We start from the raw sequence: 22,757 nt of genomic DNA on the forward strand, positions 1-22,757 counted from the left end.
CTGATGCAGGTTTAACTCTCTATTAACTCTAATGGAGAGGGATAGTTGTGAAAGGGAAGGTAATTTCATTTTATTAAATGGAAATCAAAGGTTTTTCCAAGTATTATAATCTTCAGAAACAAGGTAGTAAATTTGATTAATTGTAGTGTTAACATTTTCTGACTATTTGTATGACAATTCGACACGTCATCTTTAACTGGTTGGGTCAGATTACTCTGTATTTCTCAGCCAATTACCATGTTGCAGGTCGAAAAGTAGCTGCCAAAACCCCATCTTTAACTGAAGTACAAATGGGTGCTCAAGTTTAGAATGCTGAAGAGCATATGCTCTCTGAATGAAATACAAAAATTCACAATATTACTTTGAAGTCACTGGACATAAACCAGAACTCTAACTTGTGTAGGAAGGAATTGCATATGCTGGTTTACAACAAAGATAGACACAGTGCTGGAGTAACTCAGCATATCTCTAAACTAATTAAAATGTATCACAACATTCAAAGGGCACTAAGGAATCACTTGGTTTCAAGGTATGATGTGTAATTTGGATGGGTACATGACAATCCTAATGCTTACTCACAATAGTAAATTGAAAATGCCATACATTAGCAATTTTCAATCCACATCCATCTGTAATAACTCAGACTAGTGTTTTGGTTCGGGTGCATTCAACAATTAAATGTTAAATATTATACATCAAGGTAAAACACCAGAGATAATTACTGCAATGCCTTTTAATACCTCTATAAATAACATGGGTAACATCATGTATTGTCGTTCTGCTGACTGGTTAGCATGCAACAAAAGCTTTTCACTGAACTTCGGTAATAATCACAGTAATTAATAGGTGGGTAAAGTAACTAAAATACACAAAACGCTTTAAATTTTAAATGAACTTCAAAATCATAAAACAACATTTTACCAAAGTGCTAATACCCCCTAGCATGTTAACCTAATTTCAGATTAAATGCGTAGGCAAGAACTGCAGATGCTGGTTTAAATCAAAGATAGACACAAAATGCTGGAGTAACTCAGCGGGACAGCATCTCTGGTGAGAAGGAATGGGTGACGTCTCAGGTCGCGACCCTTCTTCAGACTGATCCTCATCAGAATGAGGATCAGTGTTTTTTGAGGATGTAACTAGTAGAGTGGATAAGGGAGAACCAGTGGATGTGTTATATCTGGATTTCAGTAGGCTTTCGACAAGGTCCCACATAAGAGATTAGTACGCAAACTTAAAGCACACGGTATTGGGGGTTCAGTATTGATGTGGATAGAGAACTGGCTGGCAGACAGGAAACAAAGAGTAGGAGTAAACGGGTCCTTTTCACAATGGCAGGCAGTGACGAGTGGGGTACCGCAAGGCTCAGTTCTGGGACCCCAGCTATTTACGACATATATTAATGATTTGGACGAGGGAATTGAATGCAACATCCCCAAGTGTGCGGATGACACGAAGCTGGGGGGCAGTGTTAGCTGTGAGGAGGATGCTAGGAGGCTGCAAGGTGACTTGGATAGGCTGGGTGAGTGGGCAAATGCATGGCAGATGCAGTATAATGTGGATACATGTGAGGTTATCCACTTTGGTGGCAAAAACAGGAAAGTAGATTATTATCTGAATGGCGGCCGATTAGGAAAAGGGGAGACGCAACGAGACCTGGGTGTCATGGTACACCAGTCACTAAAAGTAGGCATGCAGGTGCAGCAGGCAGTGAAGAAGGCGAATGGTATGTTAGCATTCATAGCAAAAGGATTTGAGTATACGAGCAGGGAGGTCCTACTGCAGTTGTACAGGGTCTTGGTGAGACCACACCTAGAGTATTGCGTACAGTTTTGGTCTCCTAATCTGAGGAAAGACATTCTTGCCATAGAGGGAGTACAGAGAAGGTTCACCAGACTGATTCCTGGGATGTCAGGACATATGAAGAAAGACTGGATAGACTCGGCTTGTACTCGCTAGAATTTAGAAGATTGAGGGGGGGATCTTATAGAAACTTACAAAATTCTTAAGGGGTTGGACAGGCTAGATGCAGGAAGATTGTTCCCTATGTTGGGGAAGTCCAGAACAAGGGGTCAGTTTAAGGATAAGGGGGAAATCTTTTAGGACCGAGATGAGGAAAACATTTTTCACACAGAGAGTGGTGAATCTGTGGAATTCTCTCCCGCAGAAGGTAGTTGAGGCCAGTTAATTGGCTATATTTAAGAGGGAGTTAGATGTGGCCCTTGTAGCTAAAGGGATCAGAGTGTATGGAGAGAAGGCAGGTACAGGATACTGAGTTGGATGATCAGCCATGATCATATTGAATGGCGGTGCAGGCTCGAAGGGCCGAATGGCCTACTCCTGCACCTATTTTCTATGTTTCTATCCAAACCATGCAGCTCCGAAATTTACATTTCAGTCAATTCAATAACATGCAATTGATAAAAAATGATAACATGACTGTCATGAACATTGTCTCACTAATGCTTACTGGTGAAGGGTCTCTGCTATCATTTCATTCTTTGGCCAATGATTCAGAAGTATAGTGATGAAGTTGCCTGTTAACTGCTCTCCAAAGTAACTTATCGAGAGTTTCATGTTGACCAAGGCGCCAGATTATGATAAGGCAAAATCATTCACCACCCAATCGACCTTGCAAAGTCCTCCTCAGAAGTATCAGGCGGCTGGTGCTGGTCTGGAAATCAGAGGCCAACAGACGGTCAAGGTCACATATTAAAAATACCCATTGAAAACATATTGAAAATATCAGTCTGAAGGGTCTAGACCCAAAATGTCACCCATTCCTTTTCTCCAGAGATACTGTCTGCCCCGCTGAGTTACTCCAGCATTTTGTGTCTATCTTCACATATAGAAAATCTACTTTACAGCCAATAACCCCCAAATTCATCACAATCCATGGTTATCTCCTGTGCTAATGAACCACCAGATCCAGCAGCACGCTAGCATGCAGCCAGGAGAGCATTCTCCCAAGGATCCTCAATACCGCCACTAGACTTCACAAGTTACGTACCATGAATTCGGACAAGCAAGGAAACCGACTGAATAGGATCTACCATACTTCCATAATTGACAAATCAGAACTTTGATATGTTAAATGAGACTGGAAGCACATGTAGCAAGAGCACAGAATGTAATCTGTGTCAGAGTAAACACTAAGTAAACAGCTCCTTTGGTCAAACTTGCTCTAGTTTGTATTATGAGCTAGTCCTATTTGTCTGCATTTAGCCCATAGCCCTCTTAACCCTTCCTATTCATATATCTGTCCAAATGTCCTTTGAAAGTCATAATTGTATCCTCTTCTATATCTTCCTCAGGCAGCTCATTCCAGACATGGACTACCCTCCGAGTGAAAACTTTGAGATCACCATTAAATCTCTCCTTTCACCTTAAGTCTTTGCCCTCTAAGTTTAGAATTCCCCATCCAGTGAAAAAGACTAAGTAATTACTTTCTCCATGCCCCTCATGATTTTGTACACTCCAATAAAGTTATCCCTCAGCTTCCCACCCAAAGAACAAAGTGCAAGTCTTTCCAGCCACTCCCAATAAAGTCCTGGTAACATCCTGGTGAATCTTTTCTTTGCCCTTTCCAACCTAATGACATTCTTCCAAAAGCTGATATGTACACAGTACACCAAGTTCTCACTGACAGCTAGTACAGCTGCATTACAATGTCCCAACATGTACTCAATACCCTTCCCCACAAAGGGAAGCATGTCAAAAACCTTTCTCACCACCCTGTCCACCCGAATCAGTACTTTCAGGGAATACTTAATACAGAGAACAGTAAGCACAGGAACTGACCCTTTGTCCCACAAAGCTTGTGTCGAACATGTTTAGGTGAACTGATCTCATCTGCCTGCTCATGATTCATCTTCCCTGCACCCATCTAAAAACCTCATACGCCCCTATCATATCTGCCTCCACCACCGCCACCCCTGAAAATGTGTTCCTCGCCACCACCACTGTATATTAAAAAAAACTTGCCCCGCACATCTCCATTAAACTTTCTCCCTTTTATCTTATAGCCATGCCCTCTAGTGGTGGACTAGGTTCCAACTGTCTACCCTATCTATGCCTCTCAATTTTATATACTTTTATTCTATACTCCTATCAACTATCCCCTCAACCTCCAGCATTCCGGAGAAAACAATCCAAGTCTATCCAACCTCTCCCAGTAGTTGAAACCATCTAATCCAAGCAAAATGTTGGTAAACTAACTCTGCACCCTCTCCAAAGCCTCCACATCTTTCTTATAATGGGGTGACCGGAACTGTACGCAATACTCTAAATGTGGCCTAACCAAAGTTCTATCGAACTGCATCATGACTTCCTGACTCTTATATTCAATGCCCCTGCAATGAAGGCAAGCATAGCATATGCAACCTGTATTCCTAGATCTCACTGTTCTCCAACACTCTTTGATGAGTCACTGTCTGGGTGACTTTGATGCACCAAGAATGCATTGGAGCATTACCACTGATCAAATGACCATGTAATTACTAGGGCTGATCAAACAAATACAAGAAGGACACACTTACTTCCCCTTATCATTGGCAAACTCTAAGTTGTAAATACATCAATCCATGGCTGCCATGACAGAAACAACTACTGTAGATCCTTTATGGAAACAAAACTCCTGTCTTTATACCAAAGTTAGTGTTGTGTGATGCAACTGTGATTCTAAATTGATCCATTAAATCTTGAGTTATCAGAAACAAAATAATATTCCACCACTATCAGAAACTTTTGCAACTCAACATATCCTTCCCTTCACCAATAAGGCATCAGGCATGAAGCCATGAGCAGTGTCAAATGCATGTACTTATGGCACAGTGGCACAACGATAGAGATACTGCCTTACAGCGCCAGGGACCCGGGTTCGATCCTGATTACAGGTGTTATCTGTATGCAGTTTTTACGCTCTCCCTGTGACAGCATGGCTTTATCTGAGTGCTCCGGTTTCATATCCACATTCCAAAAACATGCAGGTTTGTAGGTTAATTGGCTTCTGTAAATTGTCCCTAGTGTGTAGGATAGAATTTGTGCAAGATTGCTGGCCCGCACGGCCTCGTTGGGCCGAAGTGTTTCCATGCTGTATCTGTAAACTAAACAAAACATACAAAGTTGGCAAAACTGTCCAGGACATGTATTGAACAACCATAAATAACATGTAATAGAAAGAGCTAAGCAATCCCAACAGATAACATCAAAGATCAATTCTGCCACGGTCTATAAGAAATGGTGACAGATAATTAAATGGCTGATGGGGAACAGCATCCAAGAACATACTCATCCTCAAAGACTGATACTAGCACCTGATTTGCAAAAGTTGAGGTAATGTATACATAACCAGAAATGTTGATGATACATTCTAAAATAGTTTTCTTTCAATTCAATCCACCTCATATGATATCAGACAATATCTCAACCATAAAGCAGCAGATCAGTGCTCAAAATTAGCTATATCGTGAATTCCAATACTTTTATCATACTACCACACATATGACAATGTGGAAAGTCACAAAAAGGATTAATTCAATCCAGCTCATTACACGTTCGGATAAATGGTTTTTGACTGGAAATATTTGCTTTTGTTTCCAAAGTTGAACACCCCACCACCCCCACCTCTTTATAGCTGTTTGGGTTACAAACAAAGAGTAGGAGTAAACGGGTCCTTTTCACAATGGCAGGCAGTGACTAGTGGGGTACCGCAAGGCTCAGTGCTGGGACCCCAGCTATTTACAATATATATTAATGATCTGGATGAGGGAATTGAAGGCAATATCTCCAAGTTTGCGGATGACACTAAGCTGGGGGGCAGTGTTAGGTGTGAGGAGGATGCTAGGAGACTGCAAGGTGACTTGGATAGGCTGGGTGAGTGGGCAAATGTTTGGCAGATGCAGTTTAATGTGGATAAATGTGAGGTTATCCATTTTGGTGGCAAAAACGGGAAAGCAGATTATTATCTAAACGGTGGCCGATTAGGAAAGGGGGAGATGCAGCGAGACCTGGGTGTCATGGTACACCAGTCATTGAAGGTAGGCATGCAGGTGCAGCAGGCAGTAAAGAAAGCGAATGGCATGTTGGCTTTCATAGCAAGAGGATTTGAGTATAGGAGCAGGGAGGTTCTACTGCAGTTGTATAGGGTCTTGGTGAGACCACACCTGGAGTATTGCGTGCAGTTTTGGTCTCCAAATCTGAGGAAGGACATTATTGCCATAGAGGGAGTGCAGAGAAGGTTCACCAGACTGATTCCTGGGATGTCAGGACTGTCTTATGAAGAAAGACTGGATAGACTTGGTTTATACTCTCTAGAGTTTAGGAGATTGAGAGGGGATCTTATAGAAACTTACAAAATTCTTAAGGGGTTGGACAGGCTAGATGCAGGAAGATTGTTTCCGATGTTGGGGAAGTCCAGGACAAGGGGTCACAGCTTAAGGATAAGGGGGAAATCCTTTAAAACCGAGATGAGGAGAACTTTTTTTCACACAGAGAGTGGTGAATCTCTGGAACTCTCTGCCACAGAGGGTAGTTGAGGCCAGTTCATTGGCTATATTTAAGAGGGAGTTAGATGTGGCCCTTGTGGCCAAGGGGATCAGAGGGTATGGAGAAAAGGCAGGTACGGGATACTGAGTTGGATGATCAGCCATGATCATATTAAATGGCGGTGTAGGCTCGAAGGGCCGAATGGCCTACTCCTGCACCTAATTTCTATGTTTCTATGTTTCTAAACATTTTCCCCTCAAATAATTCACAAATTACCCCAAAATTTGAGTTAAAATTCACTCTTCCAAAACTTGTCAAAATAAGTAAATTAACTATTTTTGTTTTAAAATAAATTTCTTGACATGTGCATAGATGACGAGCACTCTCGTTATGGAAAAGTCATGATGGGGACCGTTTCTGGGAATGCAACACCCCCTTCCACATACGGCAGGGGTCGCCTGCATTCTAACCAATTGCAATCAAGATTATATTCAGGGAATCTATACTAGATTACATTTTGCGATAACATGCTTTTTGATGAATCACACTCGGGGTCACTTTCATGCACCAAGAGTGGCATAATGGCAGCAACACTGACCAGATAACCATGTCTTTATCAGGATAGAAGATGTGAATCGACATGCTATTAAGTGCGAATTATCAACAACATATTTTTCAATACACTCATTAGGTTCTACCAAGTCTCCCGATTTCAAAACGTACATAAACTAAAAAGGAATTCCACAGCTGAGGCAAGAGTGACAAAGACAGCATTTTAGTGAATGCAGCGTGAAGGACCACTGTAAAGATGAAAACAATAGAAATTTGGATGCAACCACTCCCAAATTAAAATAATAGTGGTTGATGGAGGCCAATCATCTCAAAATCAGAGCACTGCTACAGTAACTCGGCAAAACAGTGCTTTTCGTCGAACTACTTTCGTTACTTCATTAACCACCTTGCAACACAAAAACAAGGACATCTGTTTATGACTGAGCAATGTTTAATTCCATTTGCAACTCAGCAAATTACACAATCCATGACTGCATATAGCAGGACTTTGACTATATTCAGGCATGGGCTGCTTGCAGCAAATAACATCATTACCACATTAAAAACTAGGCAATGGTCAAAAGTCAGGAGGGCAGACTAAACCAAAAATTAACACAGTTGGATTATTCCACCTAGTTCTGGACACATGAAGGCTAGCGTGGATAAATAAGGAACAATTGAATAGCTAGCGACTTTTCCATGGTTGGATAAATGTTGGGGCTGTTGTTCTACAGAAGAGGAGACTTAATTTGCATCGAAGATCATAAAGAACTTAAATAAACGATTTTCCTGAGAATCCAATCATCTACCCTTGATATTACATACTAAACCCATTAGAGGGTCACCAGAAACAATTGGCTGGTCTCAAATTTTATGGCCACTGATTTTCCAAATCCTTTTTGCAAAAGAAGAAATGGTAGTAGTGTGTTGGAACATGTTTAATGCCAGGCATTAAATGAGCTTCAATAGTATTTAGGCTCAACCCCATTCAAGAAAAAAGTCTGTCTGATCAGCATTATATACATTGCTTTAAACTCCATTCACTACCAATGCATTATAATTGCAGTCGGTTTTATCTGCAAAATGCAGTGATTACATGTCCAGGCAACTCTAGCATCACTTCGCATAACTTCTATCGTGGAGTCCAAGCACTGTCCTGCTGAGTTACTCCAGCATTTTGTGTCTACCTTAGGAAGTCCAACATCTAATCATCTAAAACCTCCATGAAACCAGACACACTGAAAGGTTGCAGAATATCGAAGGCAGCAAGTCACCAGTCTCTCGAATGCAAGTAGGAATGAACAATAAATACTAGTCTTCCCACTGCTCTACGCGTATGGTAAACAAATAAGATCACTGATAAGAGTAGCGTGTGCAAAAAAAATCTTGGAAAGTGAGAAGAGAGATTAATAATCCGTAGGCTCCTGGGTACAAAATTCAGGAGGATACAATATACAGAAAACGAATACAACTTAGCTGGTGTACATAATTGATTTCATTCATGCCGGTTAAAAACCTTTTCCAAAGCATACCAGCACCAAAAGAACAGCGCAATTCCGAGCATCCGATCAGAAAATCCAAATCTCAATTTATGTTGCCTTCAACTGAAATTTCTTTTACAAATTACGCTCACCGTAAAAGACAAATTTAAAAAGATCGAAAACGGAGTGTTAAGTCTGAAGAAGGGTCCCGGACCATAAAGAAGCCAATCTATGTTGTCTTGAGATGCTGCCTGACTCCAGCACAGCGTCTTCTTTAATAAACCTGCAGTTCCTGTTTCTACTTATTCAAAATATTGTTCAGCACTCCTAACATTGTTGCCACTTGTTGATTATGAACTTTGCAGTTTCTGGAAAGCATGTCGGTTCAACGTCGACTGTGCAACAGAGAACCTGTAGCAAAACGGGACAGCTGCTGTTAGCCAGCAGCATCGATCTCCGGATAATACAACTTGCACAGCTCCTAGCAGGTTACATGGATGTTATACAGTGATAAGAGGGTACACTCTCCTAATGTAGTGCACACTTTGTCACGGGTGACAATGCAAACATATTTTGACCCAGACTGTAACGTTACCTGGTGGCAAGGATGGGGACGGTCGCCTAGGGAACTCTGTATCCCACCCCCACCCCCACATCCATCCCGTGCAGGTGCAGGAACATGGCGCCAGCGCGGCGCACCACCTGTTACAAGCAACAAGTAACTCTTGTTTATCGCCCCACAGTTCGGGCGATCGGTGCTTTGTACGGAGCGGGAGGGCGAAGCAGCTGCTACTGCTGCATGAGCGCTGAGTTTGATTTCTTTTTTAAGAGGGTCTCCGGCCACCGGGTTCCTGTCGAGCCCGCCGTGAGCTGGCCCCGGGCACACTCTCACCCCAGCACTCACTGCCCGCGGCTCCAGTGACCGGAGGCGGGCTCCGTCCATCAGTCCGCCCGCGCACTTACCGGCTGCCGCTCCGCTCCGCCTCGCGCCGCTACCGTTGACGTTGCTGCTGCTGCCGCCGCCGCTCGCGCTCCGTCCGGTACTTTTTTCCACCCGTCGCCTCGTCCCGTCCGAGCGCGCGCTCTCGCCCCTCCCTCCCTCCTTCCTTTACTGACGTCAGCAGGAACGCGTGCCGAACTACCCAGAGCACCGGGGGGAGGGGGAGGGGGAGGGTTGGAGGGAGAGGATGGGGGTTGAGGGAATGGGAGTGAGGGAGGGGAGAGACGTTGAGGGGGGGAATGGGGGTTGAGGGAGGGAATGGGGGGGGGAGGGGAGAGAAAAAGGGAGGGGGAGTGGAGAGACGAAGGGGGAATGGAGGGAGGGAGGAGAGAGATCAGGAGTGGGGAGGGGAGGGGGGAATGGAAAAGTGAGGGGGAGGGGAATAGGAGGGCAGAGAGAGATCAGGAGGGGGGAGAGGAATGGAAGGAGGGGAGAGGGGTGGGAATGGGATGGGACAATGGTGGAGAGGGAATGGGGGAAGAGGGGAATGAAGGAGAGCAGTGTGGGGTGGGGGGTGGATGGGGCAGGGGCATAGGAATGGGGGGAGAGGAGAGTGAAACGGGGAGTTGGAAGGGGGGAATTTTGAGTCAAGATTATTGTCATATACACAAGCATGGTGAGGTGCAACAAAATAGAACACAAGTCCATGGTTGTGCAAGAGGAGGTCCATAATGTTCCAGTGTCAAGGTAGGATTGGGATTTAGATTAATTTAGAGACATCAAGGAAGCAGGTCCATTGGCGCACTGAGTCTATACCAATCATTGATCACCTATTCACACTAGTTCTATGTTGTCACACTTTCACACTTCCTCCACACTAGTGGCAATTTGAATTTGGGGGGAATCCGGAGCACCCATAGAAAATCCCACGTGGTCACAGGAGGAACGTGCAAACTTCACACAGACAGCACCCAAGATCAGGTTTGAACCCGGGTCTCTTTTGCTGTGAGGCAGCAGTTCTATCAGCTGCTCCAACATGCCAGTTGTGTCCAAAGATTATAGAGGAGCTCCTGTAGTTTTGCCACCTCCAACGTGACCCCACCACTCGCCACATCTTCCCATCTCCCCCCATATCTGCCTTCCGCAAAGACCGCTCCCCCCATAACTCCCTTGTCAATTCTTCCCTTCCCTCTCGTACCACCCCCTCCCCGGGCACTTTCCCTTGCAACCGCAAGAGATGCAACACTTGTCCCTTTACCTCCCCCCTCGACTCCGTTCAAGGACCCAAGCAATCGTTCCAGGTGCGACAGAGGTTTACCTGCATCTCTTCCAACCTCATCTATTGCGTCCGCTGCTCTAGATGTCAGCAGGTCTATATCGGTGAGACCAAGCGGAGGTTGGGCGATCGTTTCGCCGAACACCTCCGCTCGGTCCGCAATAACCAAGCTGACCTCCCGGTGGCTCAGCACTTCAACTCCCCCTCCCACTCCGTCTCCGACCTCTCTGTCCTGGGTCTCCTCCATGGCCACAGCGAGCAGCACCGGAAATTGGAGGAACAGCACCTCATATTCCATTTGGGGAGTCTGCACCCTGGGGGCATGAACATAGAATTCTCCCAATTTTGTTAGTCCTTGCTGTCTCCTCCCCTTACTCAGTCCCCCTTCTGTCTCCTCCCATCCCCCAGCCTTCAGGCTCCTCCTCCTTTTTCCTTTCTTGTCCCCGCCCACCCCCGCCCCCGATCAGTCTGAAGAAGGGTTTCGGCCCGAAATGTTGCCTATTTCCTTCGCTCCATAGATGCTGCTGCACCCGCTGAGTTTCTCCAGCTTTTTTGTGTACCTTCGATTCTCCAGCATCTGCAGTTCCTTCTTAAACACTTAAGCTCCTGTAGTATCTTTGATTGTGTCTGAAAAAGGGCACCGACCCGAAACATCACCTATGCACGTTCTCCAGTGATGCTACCTGACCTGATTAATTCCTCCAGCACATTATCCTTTTTTGTAAACCAGCATCTGCAGTTCCTTGTTTCTCCTTGGGGTTGTACAGATCAATGGGAAGAGAGGACACCCCAGATGGTGGGGATGATAGATGCTGCCTTCTCAAGGCACATCTCATGTAGATGCTTTCGATGGTGGGGTGGGCTGAGCACGTGATGGACAATATCACTGTTGTTAGACGAATAACGGCTAATGACACAGAGTACAGGAGGCAATTTGATAATCATTCAATGGTGCCAGGTACAACAATTTTGTTGTCAATGTATGGAACACCAAATAGCAGATTGTTGACTTCAGGAAAAGATAACCAAGGATCCATTAAACTGTCTTTGGCCTGCACGGTGGCGCAGTGGTAAAGATGCTGCCTGAAAGCGCCAGAGGCCCGGGTTCGATCGTGACTTATGGTGCTGTCTGCATGAAGTTTGTACTTTCTCCCATGACCTGCCTGGGTTTACTCTGGGATCTCCAGTTTCCTCCCACACTCTGAAGATGTACGGGTTTATATGTTAATTGGCTTTGGTAAAATTGTAAATTATCCCTAGGATAATGTTAGGATAATGTTAGTGTGCGGCAATCGCTGGTCGGCGCAGAAGGGCCTGTTTCCATGCTGTATGTCTAAACTAAACTAAAATAAAATAAACGGACACAATGACTGGAGAGTGCCAACAGCTTCAAGTTTCTGGGCGTGCATATGTCTGAAAATCTGTCCTGAGCCCTACACATCACGCAATCACAAGCAAAGCACAACAACACCTCTACTTCTTCAGAAAATTTAAGGGAGTCGGTATTTCGATTAATAATCCATCAAACTTCCACAGATGTATAGTAGAGGGCCTACTCACTGGATATATCATGACCTGGTTCAGTAACTCAAATGTCCGGCAAATGCAGTGGTAGACATCACCCATAAATCACAGGTGGTGACCTCCCCACGTCGAATGGATCTACAAGAGGCATTGCCTCAAAAAGGTAGCTAATATCATCAAAGACCCACACCATTCTGCAACGCCCTTGTCTCACTACTACCATTGGGACAAAGGAATAGGAGCCTGGGATCTGTGACCTTCTCGTTCAAGAACAGCTTCCCAGCAACCATCAGGCTCTTGTACACTGCAAGCCATTAACTATAGTCCTTCCTCAGCAACTATGATCTACTGTGGACTATGCTTTGGTTTCCTATGTGCTTAAAATATGCACAATTATAGTCTGGTCACCTAATAGTGATAATTAATTAATTGTATTATTGAAGTTGTCTTCTGAAGTGCACTCCTATACTACTTATACCCAGGGAAGGATTTACTTGAACCCGACTGCCTAAATCTGACATATGCCTCCTTTTCCCTGACTAGAATCTCAACATCTCTGAACAACCAAGGTTTACAGAACTTACCAGCCTTGTTCTTTAACCTAACAGGAACATGCTGTCCTTGTACTCTTGTTAACTCACTTTTGAAAACATATTTGCGAGCCATCCCCTCACTTGCAACTCCGCTCTCCCAATCAACGTCTGCCAGTTCCTGCCTAACGCTTCCAACATCAGCATTGTTCCGATGCAGTATTTTAACATCATGAGAGGACCTATGATCTTGGCAAAGTATGGTTGCTCTGAAATGTTCATCACAATTGACCAACAACTCCATGAAGATATGATGGCTGGAGTAATGGAGAGTCATCGGACATTCATGGTCGCTAGTGATGTGAAACAAGGCCGTGTGCTCATCCTTACATTGTTTAGTATGATGTTCTCTGCAATGTTGACTAATGCCTCACCTGATAAAGAAGAATGAATCAACCTAAGAAGGGACTTATTTGCTGATGACTGTGCACTTAATATGAACTCAGAAGCTGATATGAACAAAAGCTTAGACAAAGTTGCGATGCTTGTGGCAAATGTGGCTCTTACCAAGAGCACAAGGAAAACAGAAATTACACACCAACCTGCACCAAATACTCCATGCACAGAACTAAACATCCTTGTGAATGGTCAAATGTTTTCAAGTTCACATACCTTGGCAGCATTCTCTCAAAGTCAGTCAACAATAATCACAAACTACAGGATAACAAAAGTCAGCCCTGCTTTTAGAAAACTGAGAAATAAAGTGTGGAAATAAAGAGGGATCAGTACAAAGACCTAGATGAAGATGTGTTACTGTCATGCCCATCTTATTCCGTTTTTATGAGACACGAGACTAAGTGAGACCCGTTGGGTCCCTGTCACACAGGAGGCTTGGTCCCCCCCAATGCAATATTCCACCACTCACCCATAGCCCCCAACTGCACAGGCGTAGCTCATTTTCCCCTCATCCCTAGCACTCTCTCCCCGTCCTCTTCACCCTCCCTCTTCTTTCCCCTCTCCTCCTCTGCTCCCCAATCCCTCCCTCGCCTGTCTCTCTCTCTCCTTTCCCCTACCCTCAGTCACTCCCTGCCTTCATAACTCCTTTTCCCTCTCCCTACCCCCCTCCTATCCCCCACCTCCCCCACTCCTCATCTCCCCCTATCCACCCCACTATCCCTCTTCACTTCCCCCACTGCCCTCCTCTCCCTCTATTCCCCACTCCCTACCTCCCCCACTCTCCCCTCCTCTACTCCCTCACTCCTCACCCTCTATCCCCCACCTTCCTCCTTCTTTTCCCTCTCCTCCTACCCTCCCTCATCTCTCCTTTTCCCTACCCTCAGTCACTCCCTCCCTCCCTCCATAACTCCTCTCCCTTCCCTACTCCCGTCCTCGCGCTCTATCCCCTCTCCTCCCTCACACTCTCTTCTCACCTCCCCAGGATCTTGAGGTTGCCACTCCTCTCCCTTGTGTGCTCCAGAGGAGCATTAGCCATCAGTGCCCTTGGAGCCAGGCCTCGGATCCTCGGCTCGGCCCGGAAGCACCAGCAGCTACAGCCGCGCTGGTGTGTGGGGGTGGGGGGAGAGCTCGGAGAAAAGACAGGGGAAGAGCCATGGGGGAGAGGGGGGGTATCAAGGGGGAGGAGGGCAGGAGCCAGCCATGGGGACCAAAGGGGAAGGGGCTGGAGCTGTGGGGAGTTGCAATGGTGGTTTGTTTGGGACTCACAGCGGGCGCTGGACACTCTCCGCCAGGATCAGATTCACTGCTTTCCGTTTGGCGACATCTCTGACTTCGGGCCATTTCCGGCCCCTCCGAAAATTGTGTCCAGTAGGAGACCTCCGCCGGCCTCCCTCAGCTCCAGTAAAGACGCGATGGCGCAGGAAGGGGCGAACCGTCACGTGGAGTGACAAGAAAAGAGACCAATCCGCGCAGCGCTGACTGGCAGGAGAGGAGTCTAGTTTTTAAGACTTTTAAACCTCACTAACTTTTACAATGTACTACAGATCGGAACAAAACTCATTGCACTCGCATCACAGGAGAATGGTGAGTGAGCTGACGAAAAAGCGTAGCGCTATCGCGGACCGATTTTGCGCAAACCTCAAGAGCACAAGTTCAGAGTTTTAGTTACGTATAGATAGATAGATGATCAGTGTACAGCACACATGTTAGAGAGTCTAGCCACTTCCACATATTAGCGAGTCTAACCACTTCCACATGACCTGCAAATTATTTCATATCAAGTGGCAAGGGAAGATTCCAGACAGGTTTTTCCCTAGACAAACCTCCCCAGCATCTGCACATTGTTAAAGAGGGTTTAGATTCAGACTGGTTCTTGGGTCTGGGGGATTTAAGTTATAAGGAGAGGCTGGATGGTTAGGCCTTTTTCTCTGGAGTGTAGGAGACTGGGAGAGCTAAGCAACTTGCTTGACATAGACTAGAAGATAGGTCATGTTACTGTGCTGGATAACTTTCTGATTTGACTCGTCCAATCAGCCATTTCCGTGCGGATTACAATACTAAAGACTGGATGAGAATTAATAAGGCCATCAAAAAGGCCAAAAGGGACTTCTGTTCCAAACTGGAGGATGAAACAGATGTTCGCCAGCTGTGGCGGGGCTTGAATGCAATCAACTCCTACAAAGCGAGATCAGGAGGCAGCTCGGCGAAACATCACTCCCTGATGAGCTCAATGCGTTTTACGCACGCTTTGATAGGGAGAACACTGATGTGCCTTCTCGAGCCTCCATTCGCTATGATGGTATTTTAGTCACAATCACAGAGGCCGATGTCAGACAATCCTTCAGAGGGGTGAACCCTCGAAAAGCGCCTGGACCTGATGGTATACCTGGTCGTGTTCTAAAAACCTGTGGGGACCAACTGGCTGGAATTTTTACAGACATTTTCAACCTCTCACTTCTGAGGTCTGAGGTTCCCACCTGCTTTAAAAGGGCATCAATTATACCGGTGCCCAAGAAGAGTAAGGTGACGTGCCTCAATGACTATCGACCAGTGGCACTAACGTCTGTGGTGATGAAGTCCTTTGAGAGGTTGATCATCAGAGGCAAATCAACTCCTACCTCGACAAAAACCTGGACTCTCTGCAGTTCGCTTACCGCCACAACAGATCAACGGTGGATACGATCTCGCTGGCTCTCCACTCCGCTCTGGACCACTTGGACAACAAAAACTCGTATGTCAGGCTGTTATTCATTGATTACAACTCGGCATTTAATACAATCATCCCCTCCAAGCTGGTTACCAAACTCGCAGAACTAGGTCTCTGCGCATCCCTCTGCAATTGGATCCTCGACTTCCTCATTCGCAGACCACAGTCAGTTCGTATTGGTGGAAATGTGTCAGCCTCTATAACAATCAGCACTGAAGCACCTCAAGGCTGCGTGCTTTGCCCCCTGCTGTGCTCACTCTATACTCATGACTGCGTAGCCGATCATAGTGCGAACTCCATCTTCAAGTTCGCTGACGAAACCACTGTTGTGGGACGTATCATTGATGGGGACGAGTCAGAAGTGAGATCGACCGACTGACCAAATGGTGCCAGCACAATAACCTGGCCCTCAACACAAGCAAAACCAAGAAACTGATTGTGGACTTTGGAAGGGGGAGGATGGGGACCCACAGTCCCGTTTATATCAACGGGTCGATGGTGGAGAGGGTCAAGAGCTTCAATTTCCTGGGTGTGCACATCTCTGAAGATCTCTCCAGGTCCGAGAACACTGATGCAATCATAAAGAAAGCACATCAGCGCCTCTACTTCCTGAGAAGATTACGGAGAATCGGTTTGTCAAGGAGGACTCTCTCTAACTTTTACAGGTACACAGTGGAGAGCATGCTGACCGGTTGCATCGTGGCTTGGTTCGGAAACTTGAGTGCCCTGGAGCGCAAAAGACTACAAAAAGTGGTAAACACTGCCCAGTCCATCATCGGCTCTGACCTCCCGTCCATCGAGGGGATCTATCACAGTCGCTGCCTCAAAAAGGCTGGCAGTATCATCAAGGACCCACACCATCCGGGCCATACACTCATCTCCCCACTACCTTCAGGTAGAAGGTACAGGATCCTGAAGACTGCAACAACCAGGTTCAGGAACAGCTCCTTCCCCACAGCCATCAGGCTATTAAACTCGGCTCGGACAAACCTCTGAATATTAATAGCCAATAATCTGTTTATTTGCACTTTATCAGTTTAATTCATGTGTGTATATATTTATGGAATGGTATATGGACACACTGATCTGTTCAGTATTCGTGCCTACTATGTTCTGGTGTGCTAAAGCAAAGCAAGAAGTTAATTGTCCTATCAGGGACACATGACAATAAAACTCTCTTGAACTCTTGAACCCTAACGAGTAATAACAAGAATATGAATCGGTTTAATAATTACAAATGATTGTTATGCCAGCCTGCCCACTTCTGTCATCATCCCAGCTTCTTCCTGTTTTCTCAGTAGCTTTTTTTGCTGCAAGGCTGTTGAACTGAGTTGGATGATCAGCCATGATCATATTGAATGGCGGTGCAGGCTCGAAGGGCCGAATGGCCTACTCCTGCACCTATTTTCTATGTTTCTATGAACTCTAATTTCAAGAAGATAGACACAAACTGCTGGAGTATCTCAACGGGTCGGGCACCATCTCTGGAGAAAAGGAATAGATGACATTTCGGACAGACAGAGTCAGCGGAGAGGGAAACTAGAGGTATGAAAAGGTTCAGAACAATTCAGAGCTAGCATAGATGATCAAGGAAAGGTGGAGCCCACAATGGTCCATTGTTGATGTGGAAGAGGGGATAACGAAGGAATATATAGATACGAACAGTGGAACAGGCAGGGTGACTAGCGTGGGGGAAGGGCAGAGAGAGAAAGAATGCAGAGGCTACTGGCAATCAGGAAAATCAATTTTCCACAAAGCTGCCCAAGCAAAATATGAGATGCTGTTTTGTCCAATTTGGCCTCACTGACTGTGGAGGAGACCCTGGACGGAAAGGTTTGTGTGGGAATGGGATGGGGAGCAACCGAGAGATCGTGTAGGGTGACTGAGCATAGGTGTTCAGCGAAACAATCGCTCAGTTTGCGCTAGGTCTTGTTGATAAATAGGAGTCCACGCCAAGAACAACGGATAAAGTAGATGAGGTTGGAGGAGGTGCAAGTGAACCTCTGCCTAACATGAAAGGATTGTCGGGGTCCCTGGATGGAATCGAGGGAGGAGGCGCAGGGACAGGTGTTGCATCTTGTGCGCTTGCAGGGGAAAGTACCTGGGGAGGGGATGTTTGGGTGGGAAGGGATGAGTTTACCTGAGAGTTGCTGAGCAAATGGTCTCTGCAGAAAGCGGAAAGGGGTGGAGATGAGAAGGTGTGACTAGTGGTGGGATCCTATTAGAGGTGATGAAAATGTCAGAGCATTATGCGCTATATGCTACTGCTGATGGGGCGCAAGGTGAGGGGGATTCTATCCCTGTTGCGACTGGGAGGGGTGAGCAAGAGTGGAGCTGCGGGATACCGAGGCAACACGTGTGAGGGTCTTATCTATGATAGAAGAGGGCAACCTCTGTTCCTTAAAGAATGAGGACATCTTGGATGTCCTGTAATGGAACACCTCATCTTGGGAGCAGATGCGGCGGAGATGGAAGAATTGGGAGTGGGGCTAGAGTCTTTGCGGGAGGCAGGGTGGGAAGAAGTGTATTCTAGATAGCTGTAGGAGTCAGTAGATTTGTAATAGGGTTTCGACCCAAAACGTCATCTATTCCTTTTCTCCAGAGATGCCGCCTGACCCGCTGAGTTACTCCAACATTTTGGGTGTATCTTCGGTGTAAACCAGCATTTGCAGTTCCTTCCCACACAAACTCTCATTTCATATATTCTTGGAGATCAACCTCAAATAGCCTTGGTTTGGAGAACCCAGATGTTTATTGCACTTGAGATGGCCTAGTGAAGTTTTATCTAATTGAGTGTTTTATCTAATTGACTGATTGAGTGTCTGAGAGATAGTAAGTAGTATCTCTCCTTTTGAGCCAATGCCATTCTCAGAGGATATTGCAAACTGCAGGACAACTTTGAAACATCATCACCATGGCAGCCACATACGATTTCATAGCAGGATAAGGGTTGCAATGGAAACAATTGGGATTGTCAGAGATAGCCTGATTACAATGGATCTTAGGAACCTTCCTTCATAGTCTCAACGCGAGCATCTGACATCCCTGCTAATTAAGAAAGAAACCCAGAAATTCTGTTGTGAACCAGCCAATAATTATAACTTAAAAATAGGTCACATTGCTTTTTACAACTTGCTGTTTACAAATTTGCTGTTCTGTTTCCAATATTATATTGTGACAATAGTTTATTGGTATTGGTTTATTATTGTCACGTGTAATGAAATACAGTGAAAAACTTTGTTTTGATTGCTACCCAGGCAGGTTATACCAAATGGGGTACAATCAGAACTCAGAGATTTTGAAAGACAATATTTAAATACAAGATGTTAGACCAGCACATGAATATGCAAGGGATGGAATAGTATGGAGTGCGTGCAGGCAGAAGCGATTAGTTTAACTTGGCATCATGTTCAACACAGGCATCCTCGATCCAAGGGCCTGTTCTTGTTCTGTACTACTCTGTTTTTCGCTTTCTTTAATCTTAGAATAAGATGTAAATGACATTTAAAAATTTGTTGCTCGGAAGATTAAAATGTTTGTGAGCTTATTTGTTATTAGCTTATTTTTAAATGGTGGGGTAAGTTGAGAAATTGACTTGAATGTTTCCTCAAATTCTCAGTCAGTTAGCTGATGATTACTTAATAACAAGTACCATTTTTCTGTTACAATGTAAAATAAAAAATATTATAGGGTGATGACTAATTAATTTTTAGTCTGAAAGGCAAAGAAACTGGACAAGGGTCCAGTGTTATGATGAAAGGTCCATTGGTATAAAGCATAATTCTTTACCTATCAATAGTTCATTGTTAGTTCTCGCAGAAGTATTCCTCAGCCCATATTAACATTTCGTTATATTGATGCTTATTTCTGCTGCCTCTACTAAAATAACATAAAGCTCAATAAGCATTTTATTAACTTTATTTTGGTATGTTCATCTCTCAGCTGCATTGGTAGATATTTAATGATGAAGTTTATGTTACGATGAGCTTTCACATTTTGAAACACATTTTACAAAGTGTTTCAAATGTATTTAAATTGCTGAAAGTAATGTACCTTTATAGCAGACAAGCCCAGAAATTGAATTGGCCTATCATTTCTCATGTGCAAGTTGTGCAACAATTAATATAACTTGGAGAAAATTACCACACCAATCATCAATAGTTAAAATCATGCCCATGGGTAAACCAGAGAGAGCCCTCCCATGCTCTGTTCATGTCAAGCGTGCTTGATGTATTGATATCACACTTGTACCTCATGGCATCATTGTTCATATGCTGCCTACTTCTGCCCTGACACCATAAAATGTAGAAATCCCATGTGCAAGTTGGTTATGTTCATTCCATTTAAATGGATGCTCTATCAATGCTGGTAAAAACTGATCGAGCAGCTTTAGAACTGACTACAAGCTGCACGTACCTTCCAAAGTTCAAAGATTATGCTATAATTGAGGGTAGACAAAAATGTTGGAGAAACTCAGCGGGTGAGGCAGCATCTATGGAGTGAAGGAATAGGTGACGTTTCGGGTCTGGAGAAGAGTCTCGACCCAAAACGTCACCTATTCCTTCGCTCCACAGATGCTGCCTCATCCGCTGATTTTCACTAGCATTTTTGTCTACCTTTGATTTTTCCAGCATTTGCAGTTCCTTCTTAAACATGCTATAATTGAGTGCTCGTTTCAACATGTAGCTGAAACAATGTACTCATTCTTGGTCATCGAGTCATACAGCATGGAAACAGGCCATTTGGCCCATCACATCTATGTCGACTAGTGGGAATATCTGTATTAATCCCATTTTCTAGCACTCAGCCCATGGGCATCTCTGTCTACGTAATTTATGTGTTTATCTCGACCCTTCTTAAATGCTGTCAACAACTTTGCTTTCACCACTCTCTCTGGCAGTGCAGACATGGTATTCGACACTCTGGATGAAAAAGGTTTCCTTCAGATCCTCTCCACATCTCTTTCTCCTTACCTTAAATTTACATTCTCTAGTTTTATTCACCTCTGATAAGAAGAAAGATTGCCCATGGTGTACCCTATGAATATCCCTCATAATTTTATATATTCCAATCATGTCCCCTCTTAACCTCCTCCGCTCCCAAGGAAATCATACCTAACCTCTCCAGTAGTGTCACTGCTGGCATCAAACACAGCTTAGAATGAAAGGTAACTTAGGGTGGATCAGGAAACACTAGTTGGGAAACAAAAACTGCCTCAAAATGAACAGTCCCTCCATAAGCTAAGGTATTGTCCGATTCACCTCTACCAAATTGCTAACATTGAACGTAGCCTATGGAATTGAAGTGACAATGCTGAGAACTATATTCTGAACTGTATCTTCCCCTTGGCTCTTGGGTTGTAGTTGTATTTTGTTCTGTTTTGTGTCAGACAACATTCTGCCATCGCTTTGCCACAGCCAGTGCCACATCTGTGGCTCTGCGGAGGTCGTCTGCAGTGCATGCCTCTCCGCCGCAAGTCAGTAAGTGGGCTCATTGTCTGTACCTCTCCACAGTTGCACTTGTCAGAGTCCGAGAAGCCCCTCTTCTTCAGGTTGAGTCCGCAACGTCCCACTCCAGTGCGGAGGCGGTTTAGGGCTTTCCAGGTAGTATAAGGCAGGTGGCGTCCTGGTGCCATCTGTTGTTTGGTTTTCATGCCTGCCACGGTTGGCTCTAGTTCCATGAAGCTGTTCCGATTCTTCAAGTGTTTCTTGGCATGTTGATGATTGTGCAACGGATGACGGGGGTCTGTGTCCACGTTGAAGCGTTCTACTGCAGCCTACCGATCACGTCTTCGAGATGGTTCGTCGATGCCAGCCAGCTCCTACAGATGTTCAACCTTTGTCGGCTTCAGGCATCCTGTGGTTTTCTTGCAGGCAGTGTTCAATGCAGAGTCCACCTTGCGTGCATGTGTTGATTGTATTTATGTATAGTATTATCTGATCTGATTGAATAATCAAAACAAATCTTTTCACTCTGCCTCGGTTCAAATGACAATAATAAATCTAAACCTAATTTTTAGACCGTGTTGGATGAATGTCAGGGACTAACTACAATCTGCACTGATAACATATCACTGACTGAATCCTTGAGCCAGTAACTGAAATGGCTTACTATAACCATTTTCAATTGTTTTCAACTCATCCTAATATATGTTGCGATAGCATGAAATATATTTCTGCATTGTTTGAATGAGTTGGTATTCTTATTTGGAGGAAAAGAACGGAAGCCATCTCAAGCAGCATCTCTGGATAGAAATGAACAAACGATGTTCTGAGTCAGGAACCTGAAGGTTTGAACAATTCCCTCCATATCTCTTTTGCCAGGACAATCTTTCTGGCAGAGATTGCAATTGGATGTTAGTTTTATACATAGCATTGTATGTATGCTAAACATACATAGAATAGGTCTGCTCATTCATTAAAACATGAAATCTAATTTCTAGCACATCGCCAATGCTAATCTTAGAAATCACCATTTTCCAAATGCAAGGAAACTTCCATCAAAATAGGTTTCATTCTCAATGTTCAATATCAAACTGGTAAATGGGAAAGGAGTGCCTTGCCTGCATAGGTGAGGTAGCTGTTTTCTAAAGTTTAAGGTATCACATGAGACTAGGTTAGTATAAAATCACTATAACAAACTCAAATCAAAGAAAATAGTGCGCAGTGCATAGTCTAAATTAATTCCCCCCCGCATGAATAGGTAATTTTGATTGAAATCGTGTTATAACCTATTCAGCCGTATAATGCATATAATGTTCCCTACTTCATAACTCGTGTCACATCCAATTTATGGTGTGGAAACG

The 22,757-nt window shown here is 44.7% G+C and overlaps 1 protein-coding gene and 1 long non-coding RNA gene across 3 annotated transcripts in view; one reads left to right on the forward strand and one right to left on the reverse strand.

The window, feature by feature from the left end:
• Positions 1–9,626, reverse strand: part of ugt8 (UDP glycosyltransferase 8) — a 74,628-nt gene extending 65,002 nt beyond the window's left edge. The window contains exon 1 of one of the 2 annotated variants that reach the window (XM_055640753.1): positions 9,483–9,626. Coding sequence is in view for 1 of the 2 variants with exons in the window: in XM_055640745.1 (XP_055496720.1) it covers positions 9,115–9,175 (61 nt within the window). In the remaining variant the exon portion in view is untranslated. Of the gene's footprint in view, positions 1–9,114; positions 9,429–9,482 lie in introns of those variants that run through there. The other variant, XM_055640745.1, reaches the window with a different exon arrangement.
• A 530-nt stretch (positions 9,627–10,156) lies between these two features.
• LOC129700353 (uncharacterized) overlaps positions 10,157–22,757 on the forward strand; it is a 50,899-nt gene continuing 38,298 nt past the window's right edge. The window contains exon 1 of the long non-coding RNA XR_008724044.1: positions 10,157–10,206. This is a non-coding gene — a long non-coding RNA (uncharacterized LOC129700353). The remainder of the gene's footprint in view (positions 10,207–22,757) is intronic.

The sequence above is a fragment of the Leucoraja erinacea genome, chromosome 1 (genome assembly GCF_028641065.1).
Source record: "Leucoraja erinacea ecotype New England chromosome 1, Leri_hhj_1, whole genome shotgun sequence".
Classification (NCBI taxonomy): Eukaryota; Metazoa; Chordata; class Chondrichthyes; order Rajiformes; family Rajidae; genus Leucoraja; species Leucoraja erinaceus.